The sequence below is a fragment of the Syngnathus floridae genome, chromosome 12, assembly GCF_059516105.1.
Source record: "Syngnathus floridae isolate MCC-2025c chromosome 12, RoL_Sflo_1.0, whole genome shotgun sequence".
NCBI classification, from domain to species: Eukaryota; Metazoa; Chordata; class Actinopteri; order Syngnathiformes; family Syngnathidae; genus Syngnathus; species Syngnathus floridae.
This window is the reverse complement of record NC_142424.1, coordinates 6,019,518-6,035,881: the sequence shown is the minus strand read 5'-3', so window position 1 is coordinate 6,035,881 and position 16,364 is coordinate 6,019,518. Positions and strand designations below refer to the sequence as shown.

General features: G+C 41.9%; 2 protein-coding genes across 6 annotated transcripts; both read left to right on the top strand.

Moving 5' to 3' along the window:
* Window positions 1-436: 436 nt before the first annotated feature.
* Window positions 437-16,036, top strand: LOC148389806 (TBC1 domain family member 10A-like). 5 transcript variants are annotated; one of them, XR_015861686.1, is made up of 14 exons: window positions 504-1,121; window positions 1,592-1,691; window positions 1,898-2,005; window positions 2,082-2,188; window positions 2,301-2,415; window positions 2,486-2,551; window positions 2,615-2,804; window positions 2,872-3,026; window positions 3,209-3,599; window positions 7,928-8,049; window positions 8,161-8,269; window positions 10,651-10,759; window positions 15,456-15,681; window positions 15,906-16,036. XR_015861686.1 is itself a non-coding variant. In XM_088391942.1 (10 exons), exons 3-10 carry the CDS (start codon window positions 1,647-1,649, stop codon window positions 3,593-3,595), a joined length of 1,173 nt encoding a protein of 390 aa, XP_088248068.1. In that variant the 5' UTR covers window positions 437-470; window positions 970-1,121; window positions 1,592-1,646; the 3' UTR covers window positions 3,596-4,778. The 5 variants fall into 5 exon arrangements, 4 of the variants coding, with proteins under 4 accessions (XP_088248068.1, XP_088248066.1, XP_088248065.1 ...); XM_088391942.1 differs by lacking the exons at window positions 7,928-8,049; window positions 8,161-8,269; window positions 10,651-10,759; window positions 15,456-15,681; window positions 15,906-16,036 and adding an exon at window positions 437-470 and having other exon boundaries at window positions 970-1,121; window positions 3,209-4,778; XM_088391940.1 differs by lacking the exons at window positions 7,928-8,049; window positions 8,161-8,269; window positions 10,651-10,759; window positions 15,456-15,681; window positions 15,906-16,036 and adding an exon at window positions 5,624-6,084.
* LOC148389807 (apelin receptor B-like) lies at window positions 11,654-13,885 on the top strand. The gene has a single exon (XM_088391943.1). The coding sequence runs from the start codon at window positions 11,719-11,721 to the stop codon at window positions 12,784-12,786; it is 1,068 nt and encodes a 355-aa protein (XP_088248069.1). The 5' UTR covers window positions 11,654-11,718; the 3' UTR covers window positions 12,787-13,885.
* Window positions 16,037-16,364: the final 328 nt, after the last annotated feature.

Here is a 16,364-nt window from a genome sequence, read left to right as displayed (position 1 = left end):
TTTTAATCTGAGTCTGCAAAATTTTAATTTGTAAAACTTGTTTTGAAATGTAAAAAAATAATATCCCCCAAAATTCAGTGTTGCACAATTCATTGTCTTCGTGGACATTCAAATTTCCTTGAGGTTAACATTAGGCTGCATTGGTCATGTAATCTGGTTAGCCAGGCAATTACATAATCAGTATTTATTAATTGGGTATTTTATAATTATTTTTTATGTCTTAGTTTCTGCTTTATACGTGCTTGGTTAAATTATTTGTTAAATAAATTATTCATTAATTCATATTTTTTAGTCTCGTATCATCAATACAAATGACTTGGCCACCCTTTTAAAGAATTAAATGGATCGATAGATTCAACAGTACCATGTGACTAATTATTGTAAAACACGTACTGGCCACACGGGGGCAGTCATGCTTGCCACAGCAAAAAGAGGTCCCCATAGAAGACATTTAGGAACCGTTTTAGTGCGTGAGTTTGTTTTATAAAAATTGAACAACTGTATTAATCCTTTTCTAAACAACAATACTAGTTCCGATTGCGTTTGTAAAGCTGCAGTGCGGCCTTGAACCTAATGGGGGCAGTAGATAGCTGTTTTGTTGTACCTACTAAACGTGCTAGTCTGCATTCCTGCTGACAGTAGCAGAGATTTGCAACTGTACCATTCAGCAGACAGGTGTGTGTGATGCTAGCAGGTTAGCTTGGAGTCCATACACACCTTGCAAGCTCTGTTAATATTTTCGTGGAGAAATGATGACGCTAAATCCACAATGTGACTTTTAAATATGGGGGCTTAACAGCAAAAAGCTTCCCTACTAGCATCCGTAGCGAGTTAGCATACCCCGGGACAGGAGTTGAGCTGCATGGAGGTTTATGAGAGTTAAAAATAAGACCAGTATTATTTTCTGCGGAGATAAATGTTGGCTAAATGGCAAAAACCGAGATGGACGATGGAGAGCTTGACTTTCAGGGGAGCGCCAACCAGCTGACAAGCAACGGGAGCACTCGGTCGTTTGGCTCGGATGCGGTTACACTGGACTCGGATGGCACTGACACGTCTGGGGAGAAAGAGGTGGACAAGTACGGCTTCACTGGTGGAGCCCAACAGTACCCGGGACTCCAGTAAGTTTGCCGATGCCATCGTAGAAATATGCATGTAATTAATGGTCAAATTAACTGAATACGGTTATAGTGCATTTCAGGTTAAACCAGAAATGCATGCTGAATATTCAAATTTTTTGCAGATTATTAGGAACACTTAATCCAATGAGATTTTTATGTAAGAGCTGCTTTCGCAGAGACAGTAATGCAATTTACAATAACTAGATGGCAAAGTGAGATTTTGTAGTGAAGTTAAATATTGTTAGTGAAAGGGAACTAGGGTAAATGTTCTCCTACAGCATCCTGTTTTCAGGAAATTGACTGCTGATGATGACCATTGCTCTGCTGGATTCATTTCCTGTATGAAAGAATAAGGAAGAGATCAGGCATTTCTAACGTCACAGCCTTCCCCATTTATATGTGACAGAATAATGTTACAAGTGATGAGAGTTTTTATTTTAATTATTTTGGTGTGATTGTTCTCTTCACAGTGCAGAGGAAATTCCCACAGAGGTGCTGAGACAGCGGGAGGCCAAATGGCTGGAGATGCTCAATAGTTGGGACAAGTGGATGGCGAAAAAGCACAAGAAGGTATCTGCTTGGCCCAATAAAAAAAAAAAAAACAATCAAGAGTTTAATATGTTCTGGAATTATTTTACCTTGACTTTACGGGTTTAAAAAAAAACATGTAGAGTATTGATATCAGGGATGGGTCAAACTAAAATGTCCACACAAAAACATTCACTTTCAGATTTTTATTATTTAACACAGTAAAAATGACTCATCAAATTCAACAGGTAAAAGAACGCTGTCAGAAGGGCATCCCACCATCGTTGCGTGGTCGCGCATGGCTCTACCTCACGGGAGGCAAAGTGAAGGAGGAACAAAACCAGGGCAAGTTCCAGGTCAGCTGAACATTTCTCGTTTTGTGCGAATAAAATATGTCGCCTTATGCACATTTGTACAAAATTGTGCCTTTAGGAACTGGACAACCAACCCGGAGATCCCAAATGGGTGGATATCATCGAGAGAGACCTCCACCGGCAGTTTCCCTTCCATGAGATGTTTTCAGCTAGAGGCGGACATGGGTAAGCAAAAATGAAACGCATCCACTAATATGGGAATCCGCCCGTGCCAAAACATGTGTAATATCATTTACCAATGTTGTTATAAATTGTCAATATCATACTTCCTATTCAGGCAGCAAGACTTATTCCGCGTGCTCAAGGCATACACGCTGCATCGTCCCGAGGAGGGCTACTGTCAAGCTCAGGCTCCCATCGCCGCTGTGCTCCTCATGCACATGCCTGCCGAGGTAAAAACTTCTTTCATTTAAAGCAGTTGTATGGTCCAGCATTATTAGAAAGTGTTATTTTGTGTCCTAGGATGCCTTCTGGGTCCTTGTGCAGATTTGTGAGAAGTACCTTCCTGGATACTACAGTACAGGGCTGGTAAGATTGCACCCTCAGCAGTATTTTAACAACTTACACAACGGTTGATGTGGTCTCCTGCAGGAGGCCATCCAGCTGGACGGAGAGATCCTATACGCTCTGCTGCGTCGAGTGTCTTCTGTGGCACACCGTCACCTCAAGCAGCACAAGCTGGAGCCCATCTTGTACATGACCGAGTGGTTCATGTGCGCTTTCTCTCGTACGCTGCCCTGGGCTTCCGTGCTTCGCGTGTGGGACATGTTCCTCTGCGAAGGTGAGATATGAGTCTTTTTCCACAGCCATGTGTTTGTGCATATTAAGTCGTCTCTCTGGATTCTCAGGAGTGAAGATTATTTTCCGGGTGGGTTTGGTCCTCCTCCGATGCATGCTGGGGTCTCAAGAGAAGGTAAAAGCCTGCCCTGGTCTCTACGAAACGATGGAGCTCCTCAGGGCAATACCGCCACAATACATGCAGGAGAGATTCCTGGTGCAAGAGGTAAAAAAGATTCATTTAAGAAAATGAAGATATCCCAAGAATGACATAAACTTGACATGCAATTTTATTTTGCTTGCCAAAATCTGCCCTTTTGAGGGAACTAGTAAAATTCCACACGGAATTAATCACAATTTCCTGATCATGGTGGTTTTATTCTTTTGTCCCCAAACACGGTAATTCAGACTATTGACCTGTCCGTGTCAGAGAAAGACATCGAGAAAGAGCACCTGGCGCAGCTACGGCGCTGGCAAGAGACCCACGGCGACCTCAGCTACAGATCCCCTCCCAGGATGCACGGCGCCAAGGCCGTCATGTCCGCCGAGCCGCCGACCCGGCAGGATCTGAGGCAGCGGCCCACCATCATTGTGGAATCCCCTTTGGAGGTGGACGGCGCCAGGGACACTCGTAAGGCCAAAAAGGAGAAGCGGAAGAAGAGCGTTCTGCCGCCGCCGGTCGAGACGAAAAACACATCGCCCACTCTCACTGTCCCGTCGCCGCTTCTGCAACCGTTGAGCTCGCACGCGTCCAAAGAGAGCGTGAGCAGCGCCGAGCACGACACCTATCTGTAGCACGGTGAGCATTTTATTGAAATGGATTTTCTTTTTTTTTTTTAAACACTCATGATTCTTAAAATGTGTAGAATTTCAAACCACTACCGTATTTTGAGAATACATTTCGGTCCTTTGGGAAAGTTCCCAAAGTCAACCTTAAGCTAGACATCAAGGATATCCAATCCGAATGCTGAAACGGGTTTCCAGTCACCTCTTTTAAACATGTAATCCCCTGAATGAACTACAGGTGGCGATGACGAATAGTTTGCACTTTTTTTTCTTTTTAGGTTTTAGCAGGCAATAAGAGGATGGAGAAGCACCTCTGAGGTGTGCGTGACTTAACATGCTAACTGACTTGAACAGCTACTGCTGTTATTTACTGCAAAAAAACTATCTGTTACATCATAGCGGGAAAAGATACTTACTGGCCACAATATTAGGTCCATCTTATAAAATCTACTATGTGAACTTTTCCCCCCCCCCAAAAAAAATACTGACTATATACATAGGTAATATTGAAGGGTTTTTTTTCATGGAAATTTTTTCACATTAGAAATTAATTGTAGTTATGTACCTAATGTTGTGTCCAGTAGGTGCCCATGCTTCACCACACAACATTGCCATCATTTTTTTTTTTTTTTTTTGTTACGACTTTGCCAGTCTCTGAACAGCTGTTGTACATTTATGAGAGCAAAACAACTTCACACTACTTTGACTCCACCTCTTTAAATGAAGGGACGTTGTTGTGTTACGAAGCCAAAGATTTTTAAGTTGGGCGTGTAGTATCTGTCGAACTAGGAGTGTTTAATTCATGTTGGGAATGAAATACATGAATGCAGAATCAGGCATGCTGGCCATAAAGACTTTGAAGGACTATTACTAGAAAAAAGAAAACAAAAACACTAGCAATGGGAGATTGTTGTTGCTGGTGGTGTCAACCACTTTACGTCCCACTTTTCTGAGTCCGATATATAAAATGTGTATTTTTATATAATCCTTACGCAATGAATGTACAGCTGTTTTTATTTACAATGAGGTCAAATTGTTTCTTTTGCACTTACAGGGGGAAGGCAGCAATTAAAAGTAAAACATTAATTTATACGATGATTGCTATGGTGTAGGATAAACTTGTTTAAAAACTGTCATGTATTTTGATCTGAAATCGATTTTATAAAAGGGAGAGACTGTGGTGGTATTAGAACATTTGTGTTTTCTTTGTGTTCACCACAAATTTGTTGACTATTTTAGAATTTATTAGTCTGAACTAACTTTCAGGCTCTTGATGGAAAGCATTCTATTGTCTATAGATGGCGCCACTGAGCTGCTACTTCAAACACTTGGAGATTAAAAGACAGCTCACTAATGAATAGTTAAGACACAAATTTGTGTAATCCAATAATAGAGGTGCAGCTTTGTAAGACGGTGTCAAATCCATTCCACGCGAAGTTTTTCTTGCCTGATTTGATTATGGCCTCCATCCCTTCACAATGCCGCCATTTTATCCTTAATTAAGACAATGAGACAAAATGGCACTCGCACAAGGAGCCCAGGCTAAAATTCAATGATACAGTACACCCTGTGTTGGTTAACATTCAACCGCTGCCCTCGCGGCAACGTACTTCCTCGGACACCTGTTGCTCCGGCTCTTTCAGTCCGTTCAGGAATTAGCATCTCAAATGGGGGAGGATTCCCACAGTGCCGTTCATTGCGCCACACTTTGCACTATTTAGCTTCACTTTTTTTGCTGAACGATGAGGATCAGCTGCTTCAAGGCCCGTGTCTTCAAATCAAATCGATCACGTACATATGTGTGGAGTGAAATATTTTGATACATGCAGCAATTAATACAGTTGATGGTGTAAAAAGAGTAAAAATGATTTTCTGGCCCGGCCGTTCAAGAAGCTTCCAAAATTCCCAATGGCCGCCATGCCCATGGTGATTTCACAGCTCATTTTACTATCATTAATTTAGCTACATAACACCCCCAATAAATAAAAAAAACATCAGCGTTAAGTGAGCATGTTGTTTTGTGTTGTTTGGGTGCAGATGGCTGATAACGTCGTGGAGGAGGCGGCCATATGTGTGAAGCTTCTTGAAGATTAAAGTCTAGGCTTGGTGAGCTGCAAAGCTCGTCTCAAGCTTTTTGGTAACAAAGTTGCACCTTTTATCCCCTCGTGGCCTTTATGTGCCCTCTACCCAAAAGGGGATTAGAGGCCTGGAGGTTCGGGACAAAAAAAACAGGAGGCAATCCCATTTTTCTTGTTAATAATAAGTAATTGTATGGTTAACGAGTAGATATTTCAATTTTTTTCGCACAAGTTGGGTAGATAATTTATATCCTGTTGAGCATGTGTGTCTTAAGACCATGTTTGGTCAGAAAACACAAATTGAAGGTTGAGTTGCACGTGCAGGGCAGGAAGCGGAGTGGTAGCGCAGGTCATCGGTGCCACAGATGCTCTTTCAATGCACGATGACCAGGAAGCGCATGTGTCCTTTAATGGTTTTCCTCAGGATAACAGTAGCTGGCCAAGCGTATCGTCAACGTCAGCTTTTTTTTTTTTTCTTTGATTAAGATTTGTGATAGGATATGAGACGTCATTGCCAGGATCTCCCTCTTTTAGTATAAATGAGGTTTTTTTTTTTTCTGCTTGGCACAATATTCATAGTTATTGTTCTTGTTGAAGCTCCTTGAAGTGGTCATTGGCATTGGAAAAGCATGTGTGCAGTGCAAGGTTCATGGTCGGAATTAAAGTTGGGAAAATGTGATTAAATTAATACAAATTTTATCTTTTAACATTTTTCATCACAATTCACGTTATTGCTTAATTTTCTAAATTGTCCAATTCGTATTCACAGTTGATGTTCTACTAAATTTTTGGTGCATACGGCCATTCCGCTCTAATAATACAAGATCTTGTTAGTTGGAAACTTTTTTTTCCTAATTTCGGTCGGAAAGAAAAGGAAACCGCCGTAGTCTGTTCCATTATCGAACTTTTGCCATCATAAAACTTTTATTTACGAGATGGGAAATATCAGCAGAAATGGAAAGAGTTAATTCAAAGTGCAAAGTGCTTATTCATTTTCACCTTTATCACAAATATATTTAAATTAAGGTTTGCAAGTGTAAAAAGAAGTTAACTATAAAACAGAAAACATTCTGCTTTTAATAACAAGTAACAATGAGTGTGGTCACATGTTGCTTATATATTTACAGATTGACCCAGTTTATGTTTCTTTTCTTCTAGAAAAAAAGATATATTTGTAAATCACCATTAATATACCTGTCATCTTTTTCCCTCCCTTTCTGAGTGAAGATGTTTTATTGTGGCACATGCAACATTTTATTTATGGCTTTTTGTTGAGTGTGTGTTTATCTCTTCAACAGGGATGTTTGTGAGCTTGCACTTAATCTCGTACTGATCTGAATCCACTTCCTGCAATTGTTGGGTCACATCCCCACTGTCCCCTCTCTTCCCGTCCATCCGAAGCCCCTCCATTGCTGATGAGGAAATGGTGGTGGTGGTGTTGGGGGGGGGGTTGGAGAGGATACACAAAGAGTATTAAGAAGACTGGGGAGAAAAAGAAAAAAAAAAAAAGCGAGAGTCCTGTGCTAGCCCTGATAGTGGCTCAGCCAGCCTGCCTTGTGACTTGAACACAATAACGTCAACATGGGGCAACAAGGATAGAAAATTTAGGGTTGATGCATTTACCTTTAACCTTTTATCTGGAAACTGTATAGAGAAAAAAAATCACAAACATAATATAATGCGTAGACTAATTGGAGCACGTGAAAAATATTTTTGTAAAAAAAAAAAAAGTGTCTTTACTTCTACTTTAAAAAAAATCTTTTAAAGCTTCACATATTGATACATCAGATAATTGAATTAATTTTACGTGTTTTATTTTTGTGTGTTTCAAGGGATGTTCATCTCATTACAGGCTGACTTCATGGCCTTATAATTGAAACTAATGACAAAAGCACATGGGAGTCAGGACCTCTGAGTTTGAGGTTACAATAGCTTATTGTGTTTCAGGCGCTGTTACACACTCTGTGTATGTGTGTGTGTTTATGTTGGATGCAGACGTGTATTTAGAGAGCACGTGCGTTCTCATGCGTGAGCCTTGAAACTGAACACGTTCGAGTTTCTGAAGTTCTGAAGGTCCATAAAACGGTTCATGTTATATACGGAATGGCACATTCAAAAGCTTCCTAAATCCTGGTGAGCACTTTAAAATAATTCACAGGCTGTTCGGACTTCTTTGTCACACTTTCCCACGTGAATTACGTCATGGCCTAGAAAAGGTATTTTTGTTCCGGCCAGTAAGCTGTTGCATGTTTCTTTTCTGCAGGTTGTACGTGATTCTCCTTCTTTTTGTTTGGGACAGGAAGTGACAACAACACTGACCCCAAACGTCGCCTGTGTAAACAAGCTGAATTGATTCAAGTTGCTTCTGATCCAAACTTTTGTCACGTAAGTTCACATGAAGCCTATTTATAATTTTTGCCTAAATGCTATTGGGGGATTTCCATCTCCTCATACTTATATCAGATAAACATTTCATCTGGGCTACTTCTGGTTTAGGAGACAACAAGAGGGAAAGCAGGAAGGTTGCTATCAACACAGTCTCCTGGCCAACCTCCAAACAGAAGCTCGACCTCCATGTGTCACTTCACCCCCCCCTCCCAGTAAGGTGAGCAGCTCATCAGGAAAGGCTGCCATAGCTCAGCTCTGAATGTCTTCTCGGGGTTACGTGGTTCATCAGGTCAGACAAACACCTTGTGCACATGTGCTCGACGACCTCAAGGAAATCCACAGTGATGGCATTGTTCCATAGTAGACAATAGTAGGTGAATCGGAGTTCGTCTCAAGTCATCAAAATTAAACACTTCATTTTAAATACTTGAGTTAAAGTCAACTCAACTGGTCAAGTGTTTGTCTTTGAAACAATGGCCAAATTTATTGTACCTAACAAAAGGTGTTAGCATCTCCTCGAGGCATTTGCGTCTAACAAGCTTGTGTCAACTGCCTGATTTTGTAAACGAGTGTGAGGAGCAGCCAAAATGTCTGACAGCGCTAAATTACTAGCGCTTGAAGTGTCCGTTTTGGCAGCATTAATGTTAGATGTCAGATGAAAGCAAGACTTTTATCACTTTAGCAGGGTTTGCTTTCGCATATTTGCTAATGAGACTCTGCTAGCATGCTAACAGTTCATATGCGCCAATCGCTTTAGGCTTTACATTGTTTCTGTATTTAGGTACAATTTCTAATTAAATTGATCCCACGCTACATTGTATTGATATCAAGAGGCAGATACAAAAAGAGTACCAGCAGTTGGAATGCTAACATTTAGCTAGATAGCAATCTGAGTGGAAAATGTGCTAAGCCTAATTAATTAAGCCTAGCCTAATTAATTAACTCACTGACCATTTGTCCCATTGTGCATGACTGTCACTACATTTTAAAGCGGCACCAAAGTTGCTGCTACATGCTAAGGATTAGCGACAGGTATATATATATTCGTCTGATGATATCACAAAATGACTGTTACAAAAAAAGCCTTGAGGAACCAGCTGTCTCTGGTCCCTATACTATTTAGCCCCCCTCCTAAGTTTGCATGCGGTTGGTCTGTGACAGCTTAACACACACATCAAACAACTGCCGCACCACCAACACACACCTCGTCACTCTTTGGGTGTCACTGGTAACACCAAAAAGTGATCATCAAACAGACAGTCTGTTTTTTTTGTTTTTTTTTTTTTTTTGTTTTTTTTTTGCATGTCTGTTATTGCCCATTGATGATGGACACGATTGAAAAAAATTTGAAAAATGTCAAGAAATCCTCCTCAGTGTGATGTGATTGACAGATTGGCAACATGGTGTGTGGTTTACAGCAAAAGGCCACACATAGAGGCAACAATAACGAAAATCTATTAGTGGGCACAAGTGGACGGTTAGGTCAAAATAACATCAAGTCGAGGGGGGGTATAGTAGAAACAATAATGAGGTTTTAAGTCATTTTAAAGGGGAAACTATATTTGAAATTAATTTACGTGCTTGATCACAAATCGTATTAAACTCGTATGTCTAATTACCACATCTGTAATTGTAGTGACAAAGAATAAAACAATGCCTACCTCCACAGCGACCTAAATAATGATCTTCTTTTCCTCCCTGCCAACACTTGGCTAAAAACAGCATGCGGTGCCACCAAAGGGCAGAATGGAAGTTCGCTTTGATTTATTTGTAGCTTTTTCCTGCCAGGATGGACACACAAGCAGGATAAGACATAAGTTGGGTGGAGTTTGATATACACAATTGAATTTAATACCTCAAGTGTGCGTCACAATTAAAAATAAGAAAAAACATTTTGGGGTTTTTGTCCCGGGAGAGTGGTAAAAGCAATGGAGATGTGAGAGCAAAGGCTTCATAATGAGAGGAAGGTGGGCGCGTTGGGGAAGGACGAGCGGCCGTGCAGAGGAAGAAGGGATCAGTGCATAGGGTTGGACATTGTTGAGTGATACAGTAGTTATGTCTAAAAGTCACTGGGTCGGCGCCACTGCTGCCAACCCCCTACGCTGACTTGTGGAATGAGAGGGCCCATATGGGACAGCCCAGCAGATATTGACAGAGGAAAGAAAGAATGAATGGTGCTTACACACAAGTCCAACTTCAAATTACACTGAAAAAAAAATCAGTGCAGTTAGGGTTGAAAGAAAAAAAATCCAGACTTTTAATTTTAAGATGACAAGGTTGTCACAGTTCAAGATTTGTTCTTGAGTTTTTCATTACTTTAAATTGTTTATAATGTGTCAAATAAATAAATAAATAAATAAATAAATAAATAAATAAGGAAAATATGAAAAAATTATTATATATTTGGACTTTTGCACCTAGTTTGCACCTAAATCCAATTGTGTTATTTATTTATTGTATTATTAAAAAATCCAACAAATTGAATGACATTTTTCATTTTGCTGCAGATATGACACCCATTTTTAGTTTTTTTGTGTCATCATTAAGTCTGCTATCAGTTTACATAATGAGCATTAATGTTGTTGTAATCAATTCCAGGCTCGATGACATCCATCGTGTTGGTTTGAGGTGGTGCATGTCGGAACACGTCCACAGGCAGTCGTGAGGTGGCAGATGAAGAAGCTGCAGTATTTGGCCTTGAGCTCAGGTACCGTAACGACTCTTGGATTGATATTGAAATGATGATGGAACATGTCATGTCTGGACTTGTCTTGTGGCTGACTGTCTAAACATGTCTACATGTCTTTTTTCGCGGCCTCTGGCAAAAAGACACAAAAGCTTTTCAAACATCACCGTTCACTTTACTGATTAAATAAACTTTTTGTTGATCTCACTTTGTGCAAGAGAAGATGAAGACTCTTCTCTTGTGCTGACACAATCCTAATAATTATTTAAAAAACTGTTATAATAATCTTTTTTTAATTTATACTGATTAAATCAAAAGTCATAATAATCTAAAATCTAATACGTGAACAGTATAATATAATCTTAATCAAGTTCTATCGATTGATTTTGCAATTACTGGATATAGAAGCTCATTTCTAATTTCCATACTTTTATTCAAATTATCAATTCTGATTTTAATTTCTGTTTTGTTGATAATATGTCAGATAATGTGCAAATGGGTTGATTCTTGTTTTCGAAAGTTTGGTGCGTTTGATTATTGATTGATTTGATAATTTGTCAATTAATGGATCGATTACATATTTGCAAATGTATGTATGGATACAATGTACATATACACATACACGGTGATAAACAAAGCTTAAACTACTGTCTATAAAATAATTTTACTATATCAAGAAATAATCAGAATGAAAACTGTAAAATGCAATTCATACCATTTTTTCTGTATATCTATTTATATTGAAAAGAGTAATATATGCAGTAATGTAATTTGCTTAGCCATGTTTCAGTCACTTACAAATGAGTGGGCTTGCTTCCACTGAGAGTGGGAGGTTGTGTTGTGGTGGATAAGTGAGGGAGGGGGGAGGGCGTATCCTGGGATCACAACTCAGAGGGGGGGCGAGCGGGTGCGTCGTATATAAGAGCGGGCCGATCACACGGGGCAGCAAGTCACTCCACCGCCAGCCGAAGGCAAAAGCCATGGAGCTCACAGGCAACCCGTACGATTATGAATACGAGGACGAGTTTGACAACGACACCATGTGCGACTACTCGGAATGGGCGCCGTCCTACTCGGTCATCCCGGTGCTCTACATGCTCATCTTCATCCTGGGCCTGTCGGGCAACGGCGTGGTCATCTTCACCGTATGGCAGGCGCAGGGGAAGCGGCGCGCCGCCGACGTCTACATCGGCAACTTGGCCTTGGCTGACCTGACCTTCGTGGTGACTCTCCCTCTGTGGGCGGTGTACACGGCCATGCGCTACCACTGGCCCTTCGGGGTGGCCCTTTGCAAAATCAGCAGCTACGTGGTGCTCCTCAACATGTACGCCAGCGTCTTCCTGCTCACCTGCATGAGTTTCGACCGCTACCTGGCCATCGTGCACTCGCTGTCCAGCACCCAGTTGCGCACCCGCGGCTACATGCGAGCCTCCCTCACCGCCATCTGGACGCTCTCCAGCCTCCTGGCCGCACCCACCCTGCTCTTCCGTACCACCCGGCACGACCTGGGGAGCAACCGCACATCCTGCGCCATGGACTTCAGCCTGGTGAGCGACAAGACTCAGGAGGCCAAATGGATCGCCGGCTTGAGCATTTCCTCAACCGCCTTGGGGTTCCTGCTGCCCTTCCTGGCCATGATGGTGTGCTACGGCTTCATCGGCTGCACCGTCACACGCCACTTCAACACCTTGCGCAAGGAGGACCAGCGCAAGCGGCGGCTCCTCAAAATCATCACCACGCTGGTGGTGGTCTTCGCCGCTTGTTGGATCCCCTTCCACGTGGTGAAAAGCGCCGACGCTCTCTCCTATCTGGATCTGTTCCCGGCTACTTGCGCTTTCCTGCGCTTCCTGCTCTTGGCCCACCCGTACGCCACTTGCCTGGCGTACGTCAACAGCTGCCTCAACCCCTTCCTGTACGCTTTCTTCGACCTACGTTTCAGGTCCCAGTGCCTCTGCCTGCTCCACCTCAAGAAGTCCCTGCACGCCAGTCCGGCCGGTTCCTTGTCCTCCCAGAAGACTGAGGCCCAGTCTCTGGCCACCAAGGTCTAGCGCGCCTGGAGGACTCAGCCATTGCTCGGTGCTTACTTAAAAGACTCTCGGCTCTGAACTACTGACTTTTGACGAACTTTGAAGGGACCAAACGTGAAGTAGACCGTGTGGAATGTATCCCCAAAAAGGCCCGGGTTCTCTTTTCCTTTTTTGGGTGGTCTTGGACTCAAGTTTTACAACCCAAGAATGAAATGTCATACTTTTTGTTATTCTATCAAAAGTGGCAAAAGTACTGACACAGATACTGTTAAAAAAGGACTAAAAGTAGTATTATTGAACTTCAGTACAGACTCTGAAATGTACAAAAATGAATGTTGTGTCATTTTTAACTGTACTATTTGGATTGTATTGAAAAAATGCAAACTAGTTCCCTTTTTTATAATCACGTCGCATAGTGTTAGCGAGCTAGCATTTTCTGCTATCAAAACAAAGTGCTGCCGTTGTGAACAGACTAACAAAACAATAAATTAGCTTCTTATAACAGGAAAAAATGCATATTAATTGTAGTTTTTTCAGATTTAACACATTACATTCACCTTTTATCATTCTTTCATGGCAACAAACAATTCTCTTAAATAATTCCTTTCTCATTCATGCTCCTTGCTTCACCAATCTTGCTGCTTCTACCTTTTTTTTCAATCAATCAGTAAAATGTCTCTAACCTGGTCTTTGTACTAAGTTACCTCCCACCATTACATTTTTTATTTGTAAGCACTTGAGGTGTGACAACCCAGCAAGACGTAAGTGTCTGCGGCATTTCCAGCCTGCGGTGTGTTACTACAGTCGAGTGTGTGTGTGTGTGCGTGGGTATGAAGTGTCAGGCTCTGATAAGCGTGGTAAGGAGAGACGGGGGGTCTCGGGATGCAAGGAGGGGGTCTAGACAGACGGACAGATGGCAGCTGACAAATGTTTTCAGACTGCCTGAACTGAGAAGCCAATTAAAAGGTGACTAGTTTGACAGGCAATGTGTGTGTTGTAGTGTGTGTGTGTTGTCAGCCACAATGTGTTTGATCCTGACAAAAATATGAATTGGTGAATATTTTTTTACATGTGTTTTATTTGTTTATGATTTGTAATAAAAAAAATGCAAAACCCCAAAGATCTTGTCTGAGTTTTTTTTTTTTTTGCTGGAATGTATTTTCTCCCCTCAGTTGAATGTTTGCTTCTTCCTGAGGACGCATTTGTGAGGGGAGGCGGTGGCCCTTCCATTGTGTCGTACGCTCCGGTTCCAAATCAAAGTATATGTCTGCAGGAAATGCATGTTGGAGTTCTGTTTCCCCCCGCAGAAAGACATATTTCTGCTCCCCTCGCCTAAACAATCAACAGTTCCCCAAGTCTTATAAACATCTAACCCTAACCCTAACCCTAAATGAGAATGTTAATGAGTGTGGACGGTATTGAGCTTCTTAAAGGCATAATCAGGGAGACAGAAGGAGCAGCCTAATCCAGGCGGACTGGTTTGTAATGTGGGAGTGGACACGATAATCGGAATCAAAGAAAGGTCAGAGGTTTTTAGCCATAGCTAATAACATGGCCTGTAACTGAAGCATCCTGGATTTGATCCCCTTAATTGGTGCCAATAAATTGCCTGCTGCTCATGTGTATACAGTTATGCAACCACAATTAAAATTTTTCGATAGAATCGATACTGTAGGTTTCAAACACGAGGCCCGGGGGTCAGATTTGGCCCACCACATCATTTTAAAAGTAACAGAAGAACTTCTCAGTCATTTTATACATATAAAACAAGATGAATGCATTCCCTTGTAAATTCATCATCTTTTATTGGCGAGGCCATTTCAGCTCTATTTCACTCGAGACGCCGCCCCGTCAAAGTATCCCTGACCTTTCCGCATCAAAGCAATATCCCGCTGCGTAACATAACCGGTAGAGATTATTTTCACGGAAGGTTTTATGAAGCGTGTGTGCTCATGTTACGTTAACACTAAAAGACATTTCACGGCGCGTGGACACTGTAGCGCTGCCATTCGGGTTCTTTGATGCACTTTTACTGCAGAGCACCGTTCAAAGAAAGATTTTTTTTAAGCAAACGTTTTCATTTGTTTGTGATAATAAAGGTTGGATCAATAAATACCGGAGAGCAGCTCTACATCGTGAGGAGAAAATTAAACCTCGCTAACCAAAACAACAGCACCTACCAAGTATAATCAAAACCCTGTAGGAACCAAAGTGGAAAGTTTCTATGGCATATCAATGGGTGGCCGTGCTATTGTTTGCTTTGCAGTAAGGCGTGCTGTGGGTGGCGAGCACGTGGCCCCACTACCATAAATCCAAAGCCAATAAAGCGGCTAACGCAGAAAATAGACACAGGAAACACACGGCATTTCTCCTCTGCTCCTTGACAATGGAGGAGAAGCTCAACCGGACCTGGAGCCCAGGCCGAGCCCAAGGATGACATTAGTTGAGCGTCTTTGTGGCGGGACCTCAAGCTTCCTGCCGTGGAGTGTCGAGAGTGTGCATGGGGCAGGAAAGACAAAAGGCGGGTCAGCCAGTCAAGGTTCCCGATCAGGGATATCCTCTTATTTTAAGGCCGTTTTGCAGGCATCTTGAAGGGGAGAAGTCTCGCTTTTGCAAAGAAAACGCAAAAAAGTGTGAGAAAACACCTCAAGTAACTCATCAAACATCTCTTTCTTCCCCGCCTCTCAAAGGCGCCATCGTTAACGGCGACACGTCGTTTCCGAGGCTGCGGAAGGAGACCGGCTTTTTGAGAGAGACTCCGGATCTTGGCCTTAATGCCAGTGTCCCTATAAGCACAAAGCGCCTCTTCATCCCTTCATCTCCGGCCTTCTCTTCAGGTCCTAAAAGAAGCCACTGTGATCTGCGGTGGGCCCCGATGCTGAGGAGGCTCAGCTGCATGCTCTTCATTGGTTGCAGGTAAAGAACCTAGCACAGTGATGCCCAACATACAAAAGATAAGTGAGTGATTCCCAAAAGTATGGGAAATTATTCAATCTCACAAAATTAATCTGAAAATGACTTTCTGATCATGTAGTTTTGTTCATTTATACATGCCAGCGACTGGCAGAACAATTGCCACCAGGCATAAAAGTGCTTTTCCTCTTCTTGAATATAACATGATTTTTTTTCCCTCTCCTGAGACTGTGTGTTTTTCAAAACATTGAACTATGCAGGAGCAGTCAGTTGACTTTGTAACGTGACGGCTTCCTGGCAGGTGGCATTTTGAAAGGAGCCTGGGGCGCACAAGGAACCCACAGAGACACAGAGGGGAGAGATGATGCATACTGAGTAAGTCATGTGGAATCCGCCACATCTTTATAAATGCCGTGGAACAAATTGCATGTGGTCACTGTTTATTAAGAGCGGGCAGAATTGCAGCCTATTGAAAATGGAGAGTGATGATTATAAATTGAGGAAAAAAATGAATGGCAGTGGCAAGGCAACCTGAATTTGGATGTAAGGTGGAAAATGCAGTTAACTACTACAAAAACAGTAGATAATCATACTATAACTGCCAAACATTAGTTTAATAATCTCTCATAGGCCATCAACAATCCAATGAAAAACGGCTATCTTTATTTTAGTATTTATTTTTCTGA

Excerpts from the sequence above, each read along its gene's own strand:
- LOC148389806 (XM_088391940.1), top strand. The coding sequence starts at position 928 with ATGGCAAAAACCGAGATGGACGATGGAGAGCTTGACTTTCAGGGGAGC. Across the intron at positions 2,006-2,081 it reads AAAACCAGGGCAAGTTCCAG|GAACTGGACAACCAACCCGG; the intron begins GTCAGCTGAACA and ends TTGTGCCTTTAG. Across the intron at positions 2,416-2,485 it reads TCATGCACATGCCTGCCGAG|GATGCCTTCTGGGTCCTTGT; the intron begins GTAAAAACTTCT and ends TTTGTGTCCTAG.
- LOC148389807 (XM_088391943.1), top strand. The coding sequence starts at position 11,719 with ATGGAGCTCACAGGCAACCCGTACGATTATGAATACGAGGACGAGTTT.